The sequence below is a fragment of the Alosa pseudoharengus genome, unplaced genomic scaffold, assembly GCF_046254945.1.
Source record: "Alosa pseudoharengus isolate Yale_2024_CS ecotype anadromous, Long Island Sound unplaced genomic scaffold, YU_APseudo_1.1 YU_APseudo_1.1_scf_17, whole genome shotgun sequence".
Taxonomy (NCBI): domain Eukaryota; kingdom Metazoa; phylum Chordata; class Actinopteri; order Clupeiformes; family Clupeidae; genus Alosa; species Alosa pseudoharengus.
Genome location: NW_027468640.1, coordinates 11,575,826 through 11,600,674, shown reverse-complemented (window position 1 = coordinate 11,600,674; position 24,849 = coordinate 11,575,826). Strand labels below are relative to the sequence as shown.

The window sequence follows — 24,849 nt, the reverse complement described above, 5'->3', positions numbered from 1 at the left end:
TTTCCCATGCTCCACCAAAGTGGGGTGCAGCTGGTGGATTGAAATGGAAAGAGATCTGGTTCTTTGCCAGTGTCTGTTGCAGATCTGGACTCATGTCAGCAAAGGCCTTTGTAAGCTCCTTCTCTCCACCCTTAAAGTTTGTACCCTGATCTGAGTACAACTCTGCAGGTGTTCCACGGCGGGCTATAAATCTTCTCAATGACATGAGGAATCCATCAATGTCTATGCTGGTTAAGACATCGAGGTGGACACATCTTGTCGTGAGACATTTGAAGATGATGCCCCACCTCTTCTCATTCCTTCTTCCTACTTTAACCCGGAATGGCCCGAAGCAATCCATTCCTGTCGAGTGGAACGGGGGTTTGTGGAGACGGAGACTAGCAGGTGGCAGGTCTGCCATCTTCGGGACTGCTGGCTTGGCTTTCCATCTGCGACACTCACTGCAACGGAATTCAACAACTGTGTTGAACTGGCTACAGTCTGAGTCGTGCCGATTCAAAGTCTTCATGGGACGCGAATCTCCGAGATTCAGGAACTTAGGCTTGCAATCCAATCGCAAGCCTAGGGTTGACTCATTCACTTCTGTGAGTTCTTTTGCCAGCCAGAGTTCAATGTTGTCTGAGCGAGCCACTCTAGGTAGGTGTTCTATGGTACTGGATGCATTGCTGGCCCACTGACGTATCTCGAACCCGCCAAGTGCCAGCACAGCTCGCAGTTTGTCAATGAGGTGTTTTGCTTCGCCCTCGGTGGGTGTACTTTGGAGACAGTTGTCCACTTACAAACACCTTTCGACAGACATCCTCACATCTTCCTCTATTTCACCTTGGTTAGCCATGTGCCTCTGTAGTGCAAACGTGGCACAGCAGGGACTGCAGGTAGTTCTAAAAGGCAAGACTTGCCACTCGTAGATGGTAGGTGTGCAGTCAGTCTTCCCTTCTCGCCACACAAAGCGAAGTAGATGCCTGTCCTCTGGAAGAAGACGCACCTGGTGGAACATACCTTTTATGTCCCCGCTGATACCGATGGCGTGCTCACGGAAACGTAGTAGCACTCCCAACAATGAAGGGCCCAGCGTCGGTCCAGGAAGCAGAATCTCGTTGAGTGACACATCCTTGTGCTGGAATAAGCAATTGAACACAATTCGATGCTTGCCATTGTGCTCAACCATGTGGTGGGGTATGAACAATGACTCCTCATCTTGCTCAAGGTCCCCGTCATGGAGCTTCACCACATAGCCTGCATCAACCAGCTTCTGGACTTCAGTGTTGTATATTTGAGCCCTCTCAGGAGTCTTAGCCATCCGCCTTTCTGTACTTCGGAGCTGAGGCATCACCACATCAACCTTGGCTTGAAGACTAGGCATGTTCTTTCTTCTCAACAATGGTGTGGCATAGCGGAGAACTCCTGCAATGTCCAGCCGCACAGTCTTGCTCTCCAGGAGCTTAATTGCATCCTGGTCCTCTCATGATTGTGTGACCAGCTTGGCATTGCGTGGTGGCAGCACATCTAGCTGCCATAGCTTCTCCACGTTCCTCTGTAATTCAGCTGTGAGGGGATCCATTAACATCCACAGGCACTGCTGTGGTTGTAGCCTTTGTTCCAGGACTCTTGTAGGACCTTGCAGTACCCAACCTAGCCTGGTTTTGACAGCTGCTGGTCCTCCTGGAGGTCCAAGCCTCACAGGCTCGATCGGCATGATGAGGTGTGGATGATCTGCACCGATTAGCAGTAGAGGGCTAGCATGGTCAAATGAGGGAATTGGAACATGCTGCAAATGTTTGTATTTCTTCCTCAAAGTGTCTGTTGGGTAAGAGTGTTCTGCCAGTCCAAAGGCCTTGGCTGTGAAGGCTTGCTTTATCCGAAAGCATCTCTTGGGCCATGCTGCTGACGAAATGGTGAAGGAGACGCACGATCCATCGATGGTCTGAATATCCTGCCTTATAGACAGATCTTCTGGACTACCCTGCAGCTGCTGAGAGAAAGATGGTTCGCTCAGAACCATCGTCGAGGACTGCATATGTGTCTACCGTGCGGTCACCATGATGCAGCAGTACCCGGAAGACCTTCAGCAAAACTCTTTGGCTGTCTCTGGGTTGATCCAGATACAGCATCTCTGTTGCGGAGCTGACTTCAGCAACAACTTTCTTTGGTGGCCTTTGGTTCACCTCATGCAATACCTGGAGGTGAATATTCTGGCAAATGCCACATGGTTTCTTTAAAGTGCATTGTGCTGCTTGATGGGCCCGCCCACAACGCCAACATCTTTTTTTCTCTCGGATCCACTGGATTCTCTGTTCAGTGGACAGACTCTGGAATCTTGAACACTTACTCAGAAAATGCTCATTGCTGTCACAGTAAGGACAGTATGCCTTGAATTTGCCCTTCCTCTTAGGCTCTGCTAGTGACTTGGGGCTTGACTGCTGCTATCAGTGGAAGATTCCTTCCCACTATGTAGCTGACTTACTTAATCTGGATTGCTTCCTTCGATCTGTCTTCTGAGATGGTTGCTCCTTTTCACCCTTGCTGCCGAACACCCCCTTCTGGGTCCTGACACCAGACTTTGTGCTGATGCCACTCTGATAGGTTGACAAGGGTGTTGATGTTGCCAGGTCTATAGCCGACCTGACGCCTGAAGCTTGCCCTGAGTTCTGCAGGTAGTTTGCTGAGTAGGTGGGACACGTGCGATCCACATTGGAGTTCGGCTTCACCATCGGGACCCAGAGTCTTTAGCATGCCCACCAGCACACTGATTTGGAGTGCAAACCTTTCAAAGGAGGCAAAATCTCCACGGCACACATCGGGAGCATCCATGACTGCAGTTATCTTACTTAGGGCAAGCTGATGGGGTTTCCCATACTTCTCATTCAAGGCGGCCATAGTATGGCTGTAGGGAGTGGGTGAGTGGAGATTGGAGATCAGTACTGGAAGCAGGCAGAAGGTTCTCTAGTTTTAGTTTAAGCCGTGCAAATTCACTTGGGTCTTTATGGATGAAATCCGGGATTGTTGGCTTTGGTCCCCTATAAGTACTTTCTCTGGCCTGTACCTCCGGTGAAAGCTGCTGACGATGAAGCTCTGGTGGATTGGGCTGCCACACGCCTTCGTTGCCAAAGTGTGGGGCCTGTTGTAGCCCACTGGGATGTGGAGGATACCAGGGCCACTGTGGGTGAGTTTCTGACTTAGCACCTACTCCGGATGCATTCCTCATCTGTGTGTGGCTGAGCCCATAGCTTGGCTCTGGGTTCCTATCAGGTGGTGGTAGCAAGGGTGCTACATGCTGAGCTGCCATAGGCTGCGGCGCCATGAACTGAGATGGGTAGGTAGCAGCGAGACCTTGTGCCCGTGTGGAAGGGACTGGCACTGGAGGTGGAAACATGTGTGACTGTTGCTGGGGGTGCACCCTGCCCAGGTCCAGAGGCTTCTGCTGGTGACAGTCAGTGAATTTTGTCCTTCACCTCCTCTCTCCAAGAAATCCATCATATTGCTAGATGGAGAAGTTGCTTGTGCATCGTAAGGTTCAGGTGAATGAGGCTGTTGTCCACTTTGAGAGGGATGCTGTGATCTACCAGCCATGTTCCTGGATGTAGACCGAGGCTCAGCTGCTGATAATGACCTAACAGCAGGTGGATGTGGCGGAGAGGCATGTTTTGGCATTGCAGGTTGCATGTAGCTAGGCTGGCTTAAATGAGGGTGAATAGATGGCTGAAGCATGGAGGTTGAACGATCAACAATGACTGTAGGTGATACCGGTTTGACTGGCAGGGGGGAGTCAGTTCCTAGCAACAAACTGTCCGATTCAACACCAGTGGTGTGATGACGGGGGGAACACATCAGCTGCGATTCAATGGCCAGTCGTTGCGTCACCCTTGCTGGGATAACCAGTGTTGCTTCTCCCTCCTCGATCACCCGGTCACTTTGTACTTGGTTGTCATTGGTTCCTTCAGCATACTTTCAGGTTTCTTCTGAGCTGACGGACAAGACTAATGTCCGGTCCACGCTGCCGCCTCCGTTACCTCCTGAAGCAGCAGACTCCACTCATCTTGCAGCATAGGTGCTGTATTGGAGACAGAGGAGTCTGGGTGTGGAGGGGGAACGAAGGCTGTTGACTGGGTGTCAGCATCAAGAGACTGTAGGAGGCACCCTTCATCCTCTTCAACCTGCCCCTGTGTATGCCGTGCTATCCTAATATTACCTGTGTATGCTGTTCTTTGCCGGCTGGCACCGTAATTCACGTCAAAGTCGTCCAGGTATCTGGGCCTGCGTGACTGGCACGGGGGGGTGACTTGGCAGTGACTGATCCATCCCGTTTCCCTGGTAAATACCAATCCGGCTCGATGGACCTCTATGTAGGCGTGGTTTGGGTAGGACTGTATAGTTTCAATGGTGGGAATGATGTTCGCCACGGTATGCCGGTCAGAGCATATATAACAGGAGTCAGTCTGAGGTTACTTCACTTTACTTGGTATTCAAATTAGCGATACACAGGGGGGTCAGTTCACTCAAATAGGATAAATCAAATATGTATTGTGTATACATATGTGCAGGGCATTGATGTGGATGTGTGTGTGTGTGGTTTCTGTAAAGACATGAGCAGATATGGAAACACAATGAGTAACATTCACTACAATACAATTCTCCAATAGACCTCTCCAGAATAAGTCCCGCCTCCGTAACTTCCGTATCCATCCAACTTCCGGTCGTCAAATGTCTATGGGAAATAACATGGCGTTTCGAAAGATCGTACCTGTCAAACTCTGTAGGTGACAAAGTAGACAAAGCTGCTGGGCCGATTGGCGTCACTTCTGCCATATAGTTTCCACTGGATTTTTTGATTGTCGGTGCCGTTAAAGTAGAAATATATCAGTAAGAAGCACTAAGCTAACGCACGCTTCAGACGCCGCGACTCCCCCAGTCAAGGTTGCATAGCATAGCCCAGAGTTCAGCTGCAGGAAAGAAGCTTCCTCTGAACCTGCTGTGCGCCTTATGCAAGCATCGCTTGCCCTGGATGGCCTTAATGGAGGGGAGTGAGGAACTGTTGATGCGTTGGCCAGTTTTCACCACCCTCTGCAGTGCTTTTCGGTCGTGGGCAGAGCAGTTGCCATACCAAACTGTGACACAGTTGGTAAGGATACGCTTTATGGTGCAGGGGTAGAAGTTCACCAGGATCTGAGGAGGCGGAGGAGGAAACCAAAGCCAACCTCGTCCTCTACCTTGCTCATAAAGCTGTTGAACTATGTAAACTGCCAGTCACAGTTCACATACACAAAGGTGGCAGTAGCAGTAAGTCATTTTGGCAAAACCCCATATACGTCACACAGATGTCTTGGTGCTTGCCCCTTCGCAGGGTACCAGACATCAACAAAGACAGTCTCATTATCATGGGCACTGGAGAACGTCGACAAAAGATACATTTCAGCCTAGAAATCTTGACGCACCCTAGCGGCAGCAAATGTAATTTGCAGCCAGGGTAGTCTAGCAACTCTCTGTTGGCTTGTGAGGTGGAAAAACCAAACTTCGGTCATGCCAATCACATCGTGTATAGAGTCAGTGGACCTATCGGGTATCCTATTGTATCCTATCCTATCAGGAAATTGAAAGACAACCGTTTGTCCCGCAATTTACCATTTATCCCGTGGGAAAGGAAAGGTTTCTGTTTCAAGTCAATCAAGTCATGATGATGTCATTAAAGGGACACCAGGCAACGTTTTCGTGTTAATTACTCATCTTCGTAAGTCGGTATATGGTTAAATGACTCATTACAGGGCGAATAAAGACTCTCTCGCCCGCCCCTACTGCCTGTAGGAAGAATATCCCGCTTGCAAGTTCAGTGTATCGTACCCGGCGACCGAAGCAGTTTCAGTTTCCATCCTGCATCCACAGCACAGAGGGAGGCTAACGAAACGCTAGCGATTGTTGCAAACGTGTGTATAATGGCAGAGCCGGCGAAGAAGCAGCGAAAACCCTTGACGGAAGATGCAAGCGAGGGGGAGAAAGTATAGAGAAAGAGTAGAGAAAAAGCATCAGGCTTGCCTGGTGTCCCTTTAACACACTTTGTAGGCTTGTAGTAGGTCCTCATCCATCTCCAGACGTGTTAGCTGGATGTGAGAAATTTGTGTGTCAGCTCCTTAAAACATGGTTTTCAAACAGCTAAAGCCCTTTGGTGGAACATGTTTAAAACTCTAAAACCCAACCAGGGAGTGGAAAAACTCGGGAACTAGGGAAATCCCATCCCTATGATTGCCCCACCATCACTGATTGCTGTGCCCATGCTCGAATTCCTGCCCGCGCAGCCTAGCGACCCACTACTTGCCCGATGACAACTCCTAATCCCTATGGACAGTTCATCCCCTACACTGGACTATTTGAACTTAACTCATTGAGTGCCAAAAACGTAATATTACGTTTTTCCTTCCCATACGTTCAGTGCCAAAAACATAATATTACGTTTTTAGCTTTTTTTTTTTAAATTACGAAACTAGACACTCTAACACACCTTATATGTGATTTTGGGAACTCTGTGAAGAATGGAAATGAAATATTTGATGATCGAAAACTCATGAAAAGGCACAATCTGGACATTTTATCTGGACATTTTATCATAACTCGGTTGCCGCTTTGGGTCGAATCAGTGACGCATGCACGTCATCTCAAAACCAGGCCATTTTCGTGGGTCTATCACTAGGTGGCAGTCTTGCCAGGTCTCGCTGATCACTTCCCGGAAAGTTTACAGGCAACACTTCATATTTCATGAAAGAAAGTGAAATTAAATTGAAATTGAAATTCTGAGAGCACACAGGCAAGCAAATGTTTGGGCACAAGACACAGTGCCTGCTCCAAAAATTATTAACTCACTATCACTGGGATGGAGGCAAATTGTTGATGGGCAATGGGCTCCTGTTCTGTCAAAACTTCCACCAGCACCAGAGGCTGATGTGGAGCATGTGAAGTGCTGTTGTCTTGCTAGCCAATGCAGTAGAAAGTGTTCTTGCAAGAGTAACAACTTACCATTAACGCAACTTTGCAGGTGTGAAGGCTCTGAGGAGATGTGCACCAATATTAAAAAGACAGTGACAGTGGTGAGGATAAATACTTGAGTGACAATGACAATGTTTTGTTGAACTCTTCAATAATGAAACAAGATGCAGATTCAGATTTTCATTTTTTTTTCATTATTTTCAATTTTTTTCTCCAAATTTGTTGGTAAATGATGCAATACATCTTTTGAAAATAGTCTGTATCTCACTTGTCTACCTTATTAGGTGTATATTTATCAAAAAGTTGTTCGCCATCTTGAATTTTGGCACTGAAAATGAAAAAAAAATTGGAAACAGGTTGTTTTGTATTCAATGGGGTCCTAGCAAGTAAAAAAATCACTATTTGCAAAAATCTATATGAATCCTTCTTAAAATTACACAATTCCCCTCACTATTCCCCGCGATTTTGCGGGCATAAACAAATAACAAATAATCATTGACTGCTTATACAATTCAAATAAAAGCAAAACAAACAGACATTTGATTGGTTCACACACAGAGTGTCGTAAATCAAAGAAGCAAGTAAATTACAAAGCATTCTGGTACATGGAATAAATACAGTAAAAGTTATTTCACTAGTTCGCCCTTCGGTATGTTTGCTTAAGCTAGACTAGAGCGTATGGGAGAAGTGCGTGTTTGGCAAGGTAGCTGGCCGTGGTCCTGGAGTGCCTGGAGCGGAGATCGCGATAGAGCGATGTCCGCTTGCACCCCCCTGTGTAAGGAGGATTAGTAACGGGGCAATTGGTGAAATGGAGGAGTAGGGGGAGGAGGGGGGATGATTTCGTGAACGCCAGAGCGTGTGACGTATGGCAAAGGAGGTCGGCTTAAATACCCTGCGGCGGCAGTGGGTGAGTTAATTGCTGTCAATCATCCCGAAGGCTCCTCCCGAACTTTGTTTAGAAAAACATAATTTCACTAGTTCGCCCTTCGGTATGTTTGCTTACGCTAGACTAGAGCGTATGGGAGAAGTGCGTGTTTGGCAAGGTAGCTGGCCATGGTCCTGGAGTGCCTGGAGCGGAGATCGCGATAGAGCAATGTCCGCTTGCACCCCAAAAGATCACAGAGAAGGCCGCTACCAATTACATAGTGCTAGCTGAGCAAGTTGTAAATCCGCTAGATTGGAGCGGATGTAGGACTGGTAGGCATCCGAGGACCAACGGCCCAGTATTTTAATTTGTTGCTCTGATAAGCCGTTGCGCGCAGCTGTTGAGGCAGCTCCTATCCTGAAGGAGTGTGCGGAGTAGCGATCTGCGGGGAAACCAGATTTGACTAGAATGATTTTTAAAAGTGTCTGGAACCTGTGGCGAGTGATGGGTAGCCCTTCGTCTGACACGAAGAGCGGGCTAGTCAGCGAAGCTTGAGCTGACCGATATGAGATGTAGTGAGATAAGTATTGGAAAGGCTGAAGATCTGAGGCGGAGTTAAAGATGTATATGGAGTGTCCTTTTCTGAACTGATCGGTTTTACTCTGTTTAATGGTAAATCTAATGGTGTCTTGGTCTAGCTGCTCTAGGTCTGCGATGCACGGTTGGACATCGGGAATGAAGAGAGATGAGGGGCACGTAAACTCACTACATCTCAGCAGCCCAAAAAAAGCCAGTAGAAACATAACAGAGATGGTGAAATCGACATGCTGTGACATGAACCCTTTGCGAAGGATAGCGAGGCAGGCGGCGAGAATGTTTGGGGTAATGGGAAGGCGGGAGTCTTGGGGGACTGGCTGTTGCCTACGGATACCTTTAATTAACAAGCCTATCCTAGTGTCGGAGAAGGAAGGGCATTCGGAACCGTGGAGGAGTTTATAGAAGAAATGGATGCCAGCTAGGTAGACTCTAATGGAGGAGACTTTGATCTTGAGTGAAGTGTGGGCGTAGGTGATAAATGATGATATGGTGACTGCGTCGAAGCTGGGAAAAGGTAGTGAGTGCTTTGCGTGGAACTGATTGAAGCAAGACCAAGCAGTCCAGTAGGACTGCATGGTCCTGGGTGCGAGTGCTTGAAGGGCTAGGTCGGCCGTGATGGGCTTAAGATAGCTGAGGGGGTGGTTTATAGGAAGATGGTCTCCGAAAAGCTGGGGAGTGGAGTAGGGTATGGGTCCGCCTCTGGAGCCAAGCTTCTGAATTTCTGGAAATTAAGACGAGAAAGAGAGTCAGCAATTTCATTGTGGCGACCTGGGACGTGCGCGGCTCTTATAATAAACTGGTAGCTGGCTGCTATCCAGATTAAATGCCTAATAAGAGGGGAAAGCGCAGGACATTTTGAGCGCGAGTTATTAATGGCATGCACTACGGCTTCGTTGTCGCTGTGGATTAGCACACTCTTAGAGGTCCACTCCTTCCCCCAGAGGAGGGCTGTGATGACTACGGGGTAGAGTTCGAACACGGCTGACGATTCGTTTTCGGTTGTTAGCTCTCTGAACTCTAGAGGCCACGGGGATGCGAACCAGCACCCTTTGAAAAAGCCTCCGAAGCCTATTGAAGGGGCTGCGTCAGTGTATAACTGGAGGTCTTCTGGGATGATTGGCAGTCGTCGTAGAACATGCACAGATCATTCCACTCGTCTAAGAACATCCTCCAGAGTTTGAGATCAGCCAGACACTGGGCGTCTAGAGATACAACGTCTTCGAGAGATGGGGTTGCTGAGGCACAGTTTAGGAGATGCGGGACGAAAGGGCGACCCTGGGGAATGATTCGCATCGCAAAATTGAGGTGGCCTAGAAGGGAGAGGACTTGTTGTTTGATGTGGGATTGTGAGGTTATAAACTTGTTCAACAGTAAGGAGATCTTGTCTTTTTTTTCTCTTTTGGGAGAGATGAAGAGAATTCTTCAGTATCTAAAATGATGCCGAGGAATTCGAGTCTGGATGAGGGACCGCATGTCTTCTCGTCTGAGAGAGGGACTCCCAGTTTCTTGAATACGTCGGTTAGCGTAGAAATGCCTAGGGCCGGTGGGTAGGATTGGGGGATAACTACGAGAAAATCGTCCAGAAGATGCACGAGAAATGGGAGCTTATAGTTATTTTGGAAAATCCAGCACAGGGCTTCTGATAGCGTATCAAAACATTTTGTGAACGCCGGAGCGTGTGACGTATGGCAAAGGAGGTCGGCTTAAATACCCTGCGGTGGCAGTGGGTGAGTTAATTGCTGTCAATCATCCCGAAGGCTCCTCCCGAACTTTGTTTAGAAAAACATCATTAAATCGTCAGCTTTTACGGGTGCTTACACAGTACATTTAAAGTAAAGGGCTTCTTTATGGACTGACCCCATGGGTTTTGGTTTTGCATGAACACACATGTGAAGTGATTGTTTCTTTCTAGATCTGATCTGTTTTTACATCAGTTACATTTGCTATATCTATATAGTTGAGAAATATAGTGTTTGGTATGTGTGTGTGTGTGTGTGTGTGTGTGTGTGTGTGTGTGCGTGCACAGATGTTTGTGGGTGGTGTAAGTGTGTATGTATGTTTTTCTGATCAATGTTGTTGCATTTTCCTAATTAGTTGTGTTTCTTCATTTTAGATTCACTAAAGTTGACCTAAATAACTGTCCAAAGGATGTATTCCGGTTCCTGCTGAATCTGAGTGTATCAGCAGCTGTGTCTGATTCAGCTACAGGAGAGAGTTTCTCTGAGCTATTGTGCTCTCTATGCACCTTACCTTTTGAGGAGATTGATGATGCTGTTGCTTATTATCACAATGGTTCTCATCATGAGTTCCTGCTGGATCTGTGTGCCAGAGTGAAGGACATTGAGATTCAAACTGGCAGGATTCTCCTTCCAGGACTTCAGCCATTTTACCGGTCATCCCCTGCAGTCTGGTACATAGACCTCTCAAAGAGAAAGGCCTCCCTCCTCCTAGAAGTGCTGAAACTCCAAACACAGAAGAAACCAGTAGAGCTGAGAGGCTGGTCAGATGAAGAGAGTGATGTGAGGAATTTCATTCAGTGTCTGCCCTACATCTCACAGCTCAGGTGTGTGAAAATGTAAAATGTAATTTCATTCCATATGTAAATATATAAATATATATAAATATAGTGTTTGGTGTGTGTGTGTGTGTGTGTGTGTGTGTGTGTGTGTGTGTGTGCACGCACAGATGTTTGTGGGTGTTGTACTGTAAGTGTGTATGTTTTTCTGATCAATGTTGCATTTTCCTAATTAGTTGTGTTTCTTCATTTTAGATTCACTAAAGTTGACCTAAATAACTGTCCAAAGGATGTGTTCCGGTTCCTGCTGAATCTGAGTGTATCAGCAGCTGTGTCTGATTCAGCTACAGGAGAGAGTTTCTCTGAGCTCTTGTGCTCTGTGTGCACCTTCCCTTTTGAGGAGATTGATAGGTGTGGTTATTATCACAATGGTTCTCATCATGAGTTCCTGCTGGATCTGTGTGCCAGAGTGAAGGACATTGAGATTCAATCTGGCAGGATTCTCCTTCCAGGACTTCAGCCATTTTACCAGTCAGCTCCTAAAGTCTGGTCCATAGATCTCTCAGAGAGAAAGGCCTCTGTCCTCCTAGAAGTGCTGAAACTCCAAACACAGAAGAGACCAGTAGAGCTGAGTGGCTGGTCAGATGGAGAGAGTGAAGTGAGGAGTTTCCTTCAGTGTCTGCCCTACATCTCACAGCTCAGGTGTGTGAAAATGTAAAATTTAATTTCATTCCATATAGAGGCCATGTTGGCTTTTCCTTCATCGTATTAAAACATGTTTAGAATGTTGCAGTATATACTGTATGGACCGACCCCATGGGTTTAGGTTTGACGTGAAGGGATATGAATTGATTGTTGTTTGTTTATGTGTGTGTGTATGTTTGTGCGCACGCGTATGGACCGACCTCATGGGTTTTGGTTTTACATGAAGGCATGTGAACTGATTGTAGCATTTTAGATTTAATATGTTCATTAGATCAGTTACAGTTGTTATATCAGTTAAGAGATACAGTACATTTAAACTGTGTGTGTGTGTGTGTGTGTGTGTGTGTGAGTGAGTGATTTTAATGAGCATATATTTGTGTGAGTGTTGTCCGTAGGTAAATCCTCTTCACTGTCTTTAATGTGTTTGTCTATTTTTTGTCTCTCTTCTAGTACGGTACTGAATGGTTGTCTTTCTTCTTCTTAGATTCAGCAGGTATTATTTTTATGAATCAAAAGCAGAAGTGTTCCAGTTCCTGGTGAATCTGAGTGTAGCAGCAGCTGAGTGTGATGCAGCTACAGGAGAGAGATTCTCTGAACTCTTATCTTCTGTGTGCAGCTACAGCACATTTCCTTTTGAGGATGACATGGAATGTGATGAAAAGACTGATTTTCAGTTGGATCTGTACTCTCACATCAAGGCCTGTGAAACCAACACACACAGAAGTGTCTACTCAGTACTGCAGTTTGTGTTTCAATCAGCTCCTGAAGTCTGGTCCATAGACCTCTCAAAGAGAAAGGCCTCTGTCCTCCTAGAAGTGCTGAAACTCCAAACACAGAAGAAACCAGTAGAGCTGAGTGGCTGGTCAGATGAAGAGAGTGAAGTGAGGAGTTTCCTTCAGTGTCTGCCCTACATCTCACAGCTCAGGTGTGTGAAAATGTAAAATGTAATTTCATTCCATATAGAGGCCATGTTGGCTTTTCCTTCATCGTATTAAAACATGTTTAGAATGTTGCAGTATATACTGTATGGACCGACCCCATGTGTTTAGGTTTGACGTGAAGGGATATGAATTGATTGGTGTGTGTGTGTGTGTGAGTGATTTAATGAGCATTTATGTTTGTGTGAGTCTTGTCCATAAGTAAATCTTCTTCTCTTTGTAATCTGTCTTTAATGTGTTTGTTTATATTTTGTCTGTTATGTATTACTTTAATGTGTTTGTCTATATTTTTTTCTGTTTTGTATTACTATACTGAATGGTTGACTTACTTCTTCTTAGATTCAACAGGTATTATTTTTATGAATCACAAGAAGAAGTGTTCCAGGTCCTAGTGAATCTGAGTGTAGCAGCAGCTGTGTCTGATGCAGCTACAGGAGAGAGTTTCTCTGAGCTCTTGTGCTCTGTGTGCACCTTCCCTTTTGAGAGGATTGATGAGCTGCATAATTATGAGAATAGCTCTCATGAGGAGTTTCTGCTGGATCTGTATTCCCGTGTGAGGGACATTGAGATTCAAACTGGCAGGATTCTCCTTCCAGGACTTCAGCCATTTTACCGGTCATCCCCTGCAGTCTGGTACATAGACCTCTCAAAGAGAAAGGCCTCTGTCCTCCTAGAAGTGCTGAAACTCCAAACACAGAAGAAACCAGTAGAGCTGAGAGGCTGGTCAGATGAAGAGAGTGAAGTGAGGAGTTTCCTTCAGTGTCTGCCCTACATCTCACAGCTCAGGTGTGTGAAAATGTAAAATGTAATTTCATTCCATATAGAGGCCATGTTGGCTTTTCCTTCATCGTATTAAAACATGTTTAGAATGTTGCAGTATATACTGTATGGACCGACCCCATGAGTTTAGGTTTGACGTGAGAGGATATGAATTGATTGTTGTTTGTGTGTGTGTGTGTGTGTGTGTGTGTGTGTGTGTGTTTGTGCGCACGCATATGGACCGACCTCATGGGTTTTGGTTTTACATGAAGGCATGTGAACTGATTGTTGCATTTTAGATTTAATATGTTCATTAGATCAGTTACAGTTGTTATATCAGTTAAGAGATACAGTACATTTAAACTGTGTGTGTGTGTGTGTGTGTGTGTGAGTGAGTGATTTTAATGAGCATATATTTGTGTGAGTGTTGTCCGTAGGTAAATCCTCTTCACTGTCTTTAATGTGTTTGTCTATATTTTGTCTCTCTTCTAGTACGGTACTGAATGGTTGTCTTTCTTCTTCTTAGATTCAACAGCTATTATTTTTATGAATCAAAAGCAGAAGTGGTCCAGGTCCTGGTGAATCTGAGTGTAGCAGCAGCTGAGTGTGATGCAGCTACAGGAGAGAGATTCTCTGAGCTCTTATCTTCTGTGTGCAGCTACAGCACATTTCCTGTTGAGAGTATTAATGAAATTAGACAGACTGAATTCCTGTTGGATCTTTACTCCCACATCAAGGGCTGTGAAACCAACACATACAGAAGTGTCTACTCACTATTGCAGTCTGTGTTCCAGTCAGCTCCTGCAGTCTGGTACATAGATCTCTCAGAGAGAAAGACCTCCCTCCTCCTAGAAGTGCTGAAACTCCAAACACAGAAGAGACCAGTAGAGCTGAGAGGCTGGTCAGATGAAGAGAGTGAAGTGAGGAGTTTCCTTCAGTGTCTGCCCTACATCTCACAGCTCAGGTGTGAAATGTTCATTTAATTCCCTATTTAAGCTATGTTGGGTTTTTCTTCATTGTATGAAAACATGTAAGCTCTCATAAGTTACCACCCTACTTTAATAGATATACATGCCAATGATATCAACTTTGAAAATAGCCCTCCTAACCAAAAACAGCTAAAAAACTTTTAAGCATATATTTAATTAATAATTATTGAAAGGTTGGTATTTAATTGAATAACTAGAGAATTTAATACAATCTTCCTGTGAATCTCTTCTTAAAGTCTCCATCGTAACTGTGATGGGAAGGTCTTCCTATTGGGTTGTGCAGCTGTTTGGTCTACAGAGGAACTCATTCATCTGGTTCAGTTACTGGACAACATTGAGCTGAAACAGGACTTGTTCAGCAGGGAATGTAGATCTTTGGGGCGAGTGCTTATTGTGGCCTCTAAACTGGACCTCACCCTGACACCTCAGCATATCTCTTTCAGGGGAGTCAGGCTGCTCTTTAGAGGACTCACTCACCTCCACAAACTAAGGTGACAAAAATGATGCCAAATATATAATTATAAATATATATTTTTCTCTGAAAACCCTGCAGCTTTGTTGTAATTGTACTATTTTTCCACATCTTCAGTTGTGTGTACCGGTATTATATAAAATGAATAGTTTCTGGTCTTACACCATAACCACCATGGATGTTTTGTGCTCTCCCTTTATCAGGTTGAATATCACCATGGTGATGAGACTGGCCCGAGCGATGAGGATGGGGAGAGGTCTGGCTCCAGTCTCTGTTGAGGAGCTCAGTCTGGACCTCGACAGTAAAGAAGTCTCTCAGAGAGTGCTGTCCAGGATCCTGAGCTGCCTGGCTCTCCTCCTCAGACTCTGGGCGGTCCAGTGTCTGGACCTGACATCTTGCAGGGTCGAAGGTCACTCTCTAATCATCCTGCTCTGTCAACAGGACCCTCTTAAACTCAGGTGAATCCACATATTTCAGTGACTTGATTTGGTAGCAAATACCATTTTGTAAGTACAAAACAATGTCATAATTTAAGACGTTCTTCATTCTTCACTTTTACACCTTGTCAGCTTTTTAAACTCTCCTTCATGTCACTGTCTCTCTGCTTTTCTCTGACCCTGCAGACTGAGTAAGGAAAATACACAACAGCTGTTCATGCTGGTGTCTGATACACAGGAAGTGGAAATCATTGAGTCCTTCCTGAACAAGGTGGGAGGAGACCTGACCTCGTGCACTTTGACCCAGGAAGTGCTTCTCCACCTGCTGCAGCATCACTCTGGACCTGTGACCGTTGACTTCAGGAAGAGCAAGATCACTGAGAGGAATGTTAGAGACTTCCTTCATCTGCTGGAAAGGATACGGTTCAAGAGGTAGCAGTGATCAATGGTTGACCAGTTCTCAAACAATACAGTATTTTATTATATGTGTCTTCTGTTGCATATGAATACTGAATTACTCAGCGTCAATGACTGTGACTCCTCAGGCCTTCTCCAGGATTCATCATGGGCATCATCATGGAGATCTACCAGAGTCGTTCTCCTCAGTATGTGAGCAGCCTGCTGAGATCTACAGAGAACCACATCAACCTGACCACCAGAGGCCTGGATGCTGCTGACTGTGCTGCCCTGCGTTTCACCTTACAGCACAGCCAGGGAGTCAGACTCAACCTGATGTGGACCTCCATACCAGAGGGGGAGCTAGAGAGCCTCCTGCAGCTTCTCACCAATGTCTCTCAGCTCAGGTCTCAGGATATATCAGATTGAAGTTTCTATTAAGGACAATCATTTAATTCATGTGGATATTTTAAAAATACATTTGGTTGTGCCGTTGGTTGTAGCACTGATCAACCAGCACAAATAATATAGTATTTGTAGGCTATATTACTTGTATAATAACATTTCACTCTCTTTCATTCTCCTGGTGTTGTGTAGTGTTGTGAGTGTACAGTATGTGTACACACATGAACATGTGAACATATCAGTAGACTGTAAAGAAAGTGACTACACTACAGACATCACAGAGTGTGTTGTTCTCTGACTCCAGTGTTGACAGGCAGCTGCTGTTGAGGTTCCTCCACTGCTGTTACTCTTCAGACGTCCAGCAGGGGGCAGCAGCAGCTCTTCTTCAGGCTCTGCAGCACAGACTGGACTTGTCCTGCTCCTCTGCTATGGACCTGACAGAAGAGACACAGGAACCACCTCTGCACCTGACACCTGAGGACTGCAGGGTCGTCTCCATGGTGATCCAGAGGGTCAGCGTCGACCCTGAACTCATGCTGATGGACTGTGATGTGGAGGAGGCGGGGCTAGAACATCTTTTCTCTGTTCTAGAAAGAATCCGTCTGAGGTAAGATGGGAAGCAGTTTGCTGTGTTCTAAGATGATGAGGTCAAAGGTCATTGAGAACCTACAAACAAACATTACATTTATAAAGCGCTTTTTTCCTCGAGACTCAAAGCGCGTCACATGGATGTGGGGACCTCACTAGTAACCACCACCATGTGTAGCACCCACCTGGGTGATGCACGGCAGCCATTATGCGCCAGAACGCTCACCACACACCAGCTTGAGGTGGAGAGTGAGGGAGTGAATGAGCCAATTACAGTGGGGGATGATTAGGGAGCCAGATTGAATGAGCCAGGTTGGGAATTTAGCCAGGACACTGGGGAATCCCCTACTCTTTGCGATAAGTGCCATGGGATCTTTAATGACCACAGTGAGACAGGACCTCGGTTTAACGTCTCATCCGAAGGACGGCATCTCCTACAGTGCAGTGTCCCCGTCACAGCACTGGGGCATTGGAATCGATCTTTTTTGGCCAGAGGGAAGAGTGCCACCTACTGGCCACCCACCAACACCACTTCCAGCAGCAACCTAGTTTTCCAAGGAGGTCTCCCATCCAAGTACTAACCAGGCCCACACCTGCTTAGCTTCAGTAATTCAGCTAAGACAAGGTATCCATTGGTCTGGCTGCTGGCAACCTAAAAGAGTCTGTGAAGTAATGTGAAGCAGTTTGTTGTGTTCCCAGACGATCATGTGTCCGAGGTTTATTTCTGTTGAACTGAAATCCTCCAGGTAGTCCGGTAGAGGAGAAGGTTTATTTCTGTTGAACTGAAATCCTCCAGGTAGTCCGGTAGAGGAGAAGTCTTAAGGTCTAACAACTGTCATGTCACATCGAATGCTTTCTCTCCACACTGAATCTGTTAAATATTCCATTCTATTGCTTCTTATATCTCGTTCATAATAGCAGAACAGCAACAGAAAGAAAAATTAAAATGTGGCGTCCGACAAAAATCTACTCAAAACGTGCTGTATCGCACTGCACAACACTGTGTCGCCTTGCATCCAATCAAGACATTCAAATTGAAAACAAAGTAATCAAACTGATTTTCTCACTCCCATCACATGCAGTTAGAACATGGTGTGACGTGAGTAGGTCAGTTTCAAGCATATCTCACATGTGATTAGAGATAATAGCAAAAGTCCATCTGAGGTGAAATGTTAAGGTGGTCTCTGTGATCCAAGATAATGTGAAATACTGAAATCCTCCAAGCCTACTTGGCCATGTAGGAAAGAAGCCTTTTAGGTCTAATTACAGGAGTGTCAAGTACACACACAACATTATGATAGGAAATCCATACATTGATATGGGATGTACAGAATTCATCCATTTTAGGTGAGATTTGAAGCAGTTTTCTGATAACAAAAGAGATGAATAACATTTCTGATAACTGCTGGTCTAAACAGAGGACTGTCAGGCATGAAACATAATTGGTGATACATGCATGGTTGTAAAATATGTTGACTGCTATACTGAAATTGTTATAGACTTAGCATTGGCTCAACATTTACATTTACATTCATAATCTCCTCTCTCTCTCAGGTGCAGTAAGGGCCAGTTGTTGCAGCTCCTGACTCTGGTGTGTGTCGGCTCTGAGAGAGAGTGTGTGAGGAGAGCCGTGTCTCTCTCCCATGCTGTGGGTGGGGAAGTGGACCTCAGTCACACTGTGCTGGACGCTCGGGCCTGTGGATCTCTGGTGCTGTTTCTGGAATATTCTGAGGGGCTGTCCGAACTGGACCTCAGCCACTGCCAGCTCACAGACCATTGCCTGGAGCCTCTGCTCCCTCATCTGCACAAATCACAGACTCTGGAGTAAGTGTGTGTGTGTGTGTGTCTGTGTGTTTTTGTTTGTGTGTGTGTGTGTGTGTGTGTGTACACCTGCTTATTTGTAAGTTGTTTTGCAGGTTTGTGTGTACTGTATTTTCCGGACTATAAGTCGCACCGGAGTGTAAGTCGCACCAGTCAAAAAATGTTTCATGAAGAGGAAAAAAACATAAACATATAAATATATATATATATATGTTGCACCTGAGTTGCAGGACCGGCCAAACTATGAAAAAAAGTGCGACTAATAGTCCGGAAAATACGGTAGTTGCGTTTGTTTCTGTGTCTGTACATGTGGTTTATAGTATTTCCTGTCATGACGTTATGCTCTTCCTGCTTCCTCCAGCCTCAGTAAGAACAGCATCACAGATGAAGGGGCTCAGCTGATCCACAACACTGTCAATGCAGCAACATCCATTCAGACCGTAAGGTTAGTATGATATTAAGGTACCGGTACTGTACTGTATACATTCATGTTATTTTTTATTTGTCAAATTCATTGAAGATGAAACATTTTCATGTGTTCCTGTCTGCAGGCTCTTCAACAATAAGATTCGGAGCAGACAGCTCTTCCAGGGAGACGCACGCTTTGAGCTGTGGTGACCCTGTAGGTGTGCTGATATCTCCACTGGATTGGACCTGATGTGTTTCATTCCCTGTAGGTGTGCTGATATCTCCACTGGATTGGACCTGATGTGTTTCATTCCCTGTAGGTGTGCTGATATCTCCACTGGATTGGACCTGATGTGTTTCATACTGACACCATGCCATACAACGCACAGGAAAGGGATCACTCTGATGTAGTTCATGTGTTCAGAAGTGAGAGGGTGACCTGCACAACAAAGTAGGAGGGAAACAGCACAAACACGCCATATATGGTTATATGATTTAGCAGACACTTTTATCCAAAACAACTTACAATATATCAGAGCAAAGTGCTTTTGGAGTGATTTTAATGGACCATAGCAGAGGAAAGAAAACATACTGATGAAGCACAACATGCTCAGAAGTGTAGGGAAAGTCTAGTTAGGCATTGTGACACTTCCATTATAGTGTGTCACATTTTTTTAGGGGTTCCACGGATCTATGTGGACTCTCAGGTAAAGAAAATACATTAGTTGACAAATATTTCAAATATATGCAAAATATGTATTTATATATATATGTATTTTCATGTTTAGCAATGTATTTAGTCTTACTTAAACCATTGTGCCTTACCATTGATCTGATGCTGAAATGTTCATATTTTGTCTTTATAGCCATACTGCTGATGTAGTTTCTGTTTTATTTCTGGACAACACTTGGATGAATTTAATTTCCGTTTTTCAGCAGAGCAGTGATCAGTTTGCGCTCATAGAAATCAGTTATTCAGAAGTTTTCATCAGTGGCATTTCCTATAGATCAAAGAAGCTACTCTGATACTTGAAGCTGTAAGGCCCTGTACTATACTGTAACATTGTAACTCTTTCTATATGCAGTCATTAGGCTACTATGTATGAATAGTTTACAGACTTTATTATGAGGCATTGTGGATACTTAACAATGTGTTTACAATGCTTTATGGACATGTATTCAATCCTTAATGAATTCAGGGATGTTGCCATAATTTGATCAGAAAACCACTTAGCCATTAATTCACCTTTACAGTTTAATCGAACTTGAGCTTTGTATTTCAAAAGCACTGTTTGTATTTCAGAGGTACTGGTAAACAAGTTTACAGCTAGCCAGCAGATGTGAAGTGTGTAATTAAATCATGTGTCATCTGAAATTATGTCTTAATAATGTTTTATAATAATTATGTAAGTGTGAACTGTGTTAGAGGACAGTATTATGGGAGTAGCTTAACAGGGAGGGCAAGACACTGGCAATGTGAAAGTCTTGCCCTGTCGTGTGTAAATGTGTAAATTCTAAACTCCCTACTCTTAACATGCAGTGTGTCAGCTAAATCAATAAAAATAGGAGTCTTTAATATACCATGTCGACTCTGATAGCATGTTTATAGTTGTCTCCAGAAGCTGTTTACTCACTCTCTGTAATGCTGTAAATCATGATACACGTCACTTCAGTATGAAGTCTTGTAGTGTAATTCCACAGCAGCACACTCAGTTCTGTCTGAAATCTGAATCTCTCTTCATATTTTATTAATCCCAGAGGGCAAGGGGAACTCACACATTCCTGCATTAAATTGTGGGCTGGTTTGCTAAATGTATGCGCTCATTTGACTAAATTGCCTAATGCCAGACACTTCCTGGAAGGGTTTTCAGCCAGCTCATACATTTCCAATGAATGGTGGTGTAACAACTATTGTTTTAGCGTACCTGTCTACACGTACCCAGTTGGATGTTGAACTACTGAATACGCACGTGAAGATGCTGAAGGATGTGTGAGTGGATATGTGTGTGTCATAAGTTGAACCTGAAGTTGCCCTGTTGGGCAAAAACAAGATATTCAGTATCCGAGTGAACACTAAAGGAGCAGAATATAACAGAAGATGCTATTACGATGCTCCACCGGAAATATATGTGCAGGAAGAAGAGCCTTCTGCGGCATGAAGTCCATTGTGCTCTCGTTTTGATTCATTTAAACAGGTTTTTTCGATTTAGTAAAATAAGTGCACACTATGCAGTAAAGCAAGCATATGATTTACTAAAATGTGTGCACAATCTGGTAAAACGAGAGCAGGATTTAGTCAAATGAGCGCTAAATTAAGTAAAATAAGCACACATTCTCTTAATAAAATACTAAACAACAAATCTTTGCTAGTTGTTTTGTATTTTGAGAGAACGTTTTACTAAAAACATAGTTCTTTTCTCTAAAATGTGCGTTCGTTTTACTAAAATGTTTGCGCAGTCTAAAGCATAGACTAATTTTACTAAACTATGAGCTTGTTGTCTTAAATCTTAAGCTTGTTTTAAAATGTGGGAACAAAATAATTCAAATGAGCACACAATTTAAATAAAAGGAGAGCAATATTTAGTGAAGCGATTTTGTAAAACGAGCACACATTCTCTCAATGTGTATAAAAATGACACCTCCAAGGCTCCATATATTACATAATGATTATTAAGAATAATGTTATTGTAGAACTATTCAACATATGCATGAATAGTGACATGCATGCTGTTTTAATACATATATTTTAAAAGTGTACCGCCACTCAAGGATTTATGATGATATATTATGACAAATAAATGACACTAAATATCAATGCAACGGATGCATAATATTGAAAGGACACCTGTGAAAACCTTTCCTGAATGTACTGTAGAGTTCAGTTGCATCTCATATTACATATAATACAGCATTTTTACCTGAAGGCAAAAGTATAAAAAGACTGTTTTAAGAATAAATGAACTACTTTTAAAGTGTATGTCAAACAAACAATCTAATGCTGCTTTAATACTGTACAATGCCCTTGACATGATAATAACCTGAAACAATTCATATTGTTATATTCTCTACTGAATAATTAACATTAGTCATTTATAATATTCCACCCTGTCAAGTACTAGTAAATGCAATAATTTGTTCCCTGACATGAAAATGGATGTCATTATGTTATCAACATATTCAAATACAATATTAAGGCAATATAAAAAGGCACATATTTTTTAAATGGTTGGCTATGCTCATGCTACTCATGCGGCTAACAAAGTTTCATGTTAACAATGCTACATGAAAACAACACCAATCATGACTAAATACCGATACTATTCCATATGCCTCCGTGTCAAGTCCACATTTTGGCCAAACTCATTTTTACAACCAATATTGCTAGACTTGCCAAAAGGCCATGCACACACACACACACACACACAGAAGATCAGTGTTTGGGGATGAAAAGGGAACTGTTTGGGGATGAACACCCCTTGAGGAAGGTAGACATTTATGACATACTGGCTGCCCCTTTGTTGGAATATATGCACTACAATCAAATATCAGACAACAATTTGTGATTTACTTCTGTTCTGGTTCATTCTGATTTATTTTCTGATTTATGAGGTCTGGAATACTGGCATAGTAATAGAGTTTTAGAATGCAGGAGCTCTCAATGACTTGGTGTTGGTTGGTTCTACAACTCTCTAAACCAAAACTCTGGTTTAAAGAGTTGTAGAAGGCAGCAAGGAGAAAGGGTGGTCTGGTGTTGTAGAAGGATTGTCTGGAGGTTGCTTAGAGAGTTCTAGAATGCAGGAACTTGTTTGAAGAGTTCTTGAATGCAGAGACTTATCTGGAAAGTTCTAGAATGCAGAAACCTGTCTGAAGAGCTCAGGACCACAAGAAAGCCTTTCAGGGTAAAGGATTGTTAGGGTGTAGTTGAAGCTAGTTGTAGAAGTAGTTGAAGCTGTTTTCTGGAGATGTCCAGAATACATAAACTTGTCCGAACAGTTCTAGTCACGTCTCTCTCAGTGGAAAGGCTCAGTGGGGGTGTAGTTAAAGAGTTCTAGTCACGTCTCTCTCAGGGGAAAGGCTCAGTGGGGGTGTAGTTGAAGAGTTCTAGTCACGTCTCTCTCAGGGGAAAGGCTCAGTGGGGGTGTAGTTGAAGCTGGCATCCAGGAACATGGCCAGAGTGTCCAGTGTGGTGATGATGACGAAGAGCCAGAAGAAGAGGCGGTCCACCTCCACGGCGATGTACTGCCAGTCATCCGTCATCTGGGGACATACACAATGAATTATGTGAGAAGGATGGAAAAGTAATACTGTGTGTGTGTGTGTGTGTGTGTGTGTGTGTGGGGAACCCACTGTGTCATCTATATCCTGGTTCTTCAGCTGTTCAGCCATGTAGGTGACAGCAGAGATGGCAGACTTGAGGTTGGGAGGGAGGATGAGACAGTAGCTGTCACTGTCAAAGTACCTCTCCAGCTGCACAGTACTGTCACTGTGGACACACACACACACACACACACACACACACACAGACACAGGCAGGACAAATCATTCAAAATAATTTGATTTCATATCATAGCTATGCAGATGACACACAAATTTACTTAGCTCTATCACCAAACGACTATGGTCCTCTTGAATCTATGTGTCAGTGTATAGAACAAATCAACACCTGGATGTCTCAAAATTTTCTTCAGCTGAACAAAGAAATAACTGAAGTAATTATATTTGGTAAAAATGAGGAAAGACTTAGGGTTGCCACTCTCCTTGACACAAAAGGGTTGAAGGCAAAGGATACTGTTAAAAATCTTGGTGTATTAATTGACAGTGATCTAAATTTCAACAGCCACATGAAAGCGATAACTAAATCAGCTTTTTACCACCAAAACGTGACTTAGAAAAACTCATTCATGCATTTATCTCCAGCAGGGTTGATTACTGCAATGGACTGTTCACAGGCCTTCCTAAAAAGACTATTAAACAGCTTCAGGTGATACAAAATGCAGCAGCTAGGATTCTAACAAAAACTAAAAGAACTGACCACATTACTCCAATTCTTAAGTCCTTGCACTGGCTTCCAGTAAGTCACAGAATTGACTTTAAAGCACTATTGCTTGTTTATAAATCAGTAAATGGAGCAGGACCTAAATACTTGTCAGACATGCTTCAGCAGTACACACCTTCTCGTCCTCTCAGGTCCCAGGTGAAAAACCTGCTAGTAAAACCAGTTAGAACTAAACATGGTGAAGCAGCTTTTAGCTGCTATGCGGCTCAGCTGTGGAACCAACTTTCGGATGACATCAAAAAGGCCCAAACTGTAGCCAGTTTTAAATCTAGACTTAAGACCAAACTGTTCTCAGATGCTTTCTGCTAACTGTGCCGAGTTATAAATTCTGAATCTGCCTTGATAATTATTCTACTTTGTCTTTTATTACTTTTTTTTACTACTTTTTGTTTTTGCTTACTAATTATTCTTTATTTTTAAATGATTTTACGTTGTGTTTTATGTTTTTGTTTTTATTATGATCTTTACCTTTTAACTATTCTTTGACTATATTGCCCTTCTATGCTTTTATTTGTTATTATTGTTTGGTTTTGTTTATGTATAGCACATTGAATGACCTCTGTGTATGAAATGCGCTATATAAATAAACTTGACTTGACTTGACCTGACTAATTAAAGCACATAAATGGAAAGGTTTTGACTTACTATAAGTACACACACACACACACACACACACACACACACACACACATACACACACACACATAAATGGAAATGTTTTGACTTACTGTAAGTACACACACACACACAATACAAACACACACAAATAAAGAGAATATGAGTACATAAATGGAAATGTTATCACTTATGACACACACACAAACACATTTTTGGTGCTGCTTGACATTTTAACTGACTGAATCATGATTGAATCCTCTCTAATCCTAAATAAAGGACATTTTGGTCAACAGCCAAACAGCCAACCA

The 24,849-nt window shown here is 43.7% G+C and overlaps 1 protein-coding gene and 1 long non-coding RNA gene across 2 annotated transcripts in view; one reads left to right on the top strand and one right to left on the bottom strand.

Moving 5' to 3' along the window:
• Positions 1-20,448, top strand: part of LOC143127237 (uncharacterized) — a 47,914-nt gene extending 27,466 nt beyond the window's left edge. Inside the window, exons 11-23 of the mRNA XM_076288583.1 lie at positions 10,548-10,997; positions 11,205-11,651; positions 12,139-12,579; positions 12,932-13,378; positions 13,878-14,315; positions 14,577-14,831; positions 15,016-15,270; positions 15,436-15,681; positions 15,795-16,052; positions 16,355-16,657; positions 18,193-18,462; positions 18,821-18,904; positions 19,011-20,448. Of these exons, the coding sequence (XP_076144698.1) occupies positions 10,548-10,997; positions 11,205-11,651; positions 12,139-12,579; positions 12,932-13,378; positions 13,878-14,315; positions 14,577-14,831; positions 15,016-15,270; positions 15,436-15,681; positions 15,795-16,052; positions 16,355-16,657; positions 18,193-18,462; positions 18,821-18,904; positions 19,011-19,077 (3,961 nt within the window). The 3' untranslated portion in view covers positions 19,078-20,448. The remainder of the gene's footprint in view (positions 1-10,547; positions 10,998-11,204; positions 11,652-12,138; positions 12,580-12,931; positions 13,379-13,877; positions 14,316-14,576; positions 14,832-15,015; positions 15,271-15,435; positions 15,682-15,794; positions 16,053-16,354; positions 16,658-18,192; positions 18,463-18,820; positions 18,905-19,010) is intronic.
• A 1,974-nt stretch (positions 20,449-22,422) lies between these two features.
• Positions 22,423-24,849, bottom strand: part of LOC143127240 (uncharacterized) — an 11,494-nt gene continuing 9,067 nt past the window's right edge. The window contains exons 2-3 of the long non-coding RNA XR_012987556.1: positions 23,215-23,350; positions 22,423-23,124 (exon numbers count right to left, since the gene is read on the bottom strand). This is a non-coding gene — a long non-coding RNA (uncharacterized LOC143127240). The remainder of the gene's footprint in view (positions 23,125-23,214; positions 23,351-24,849) is intronic.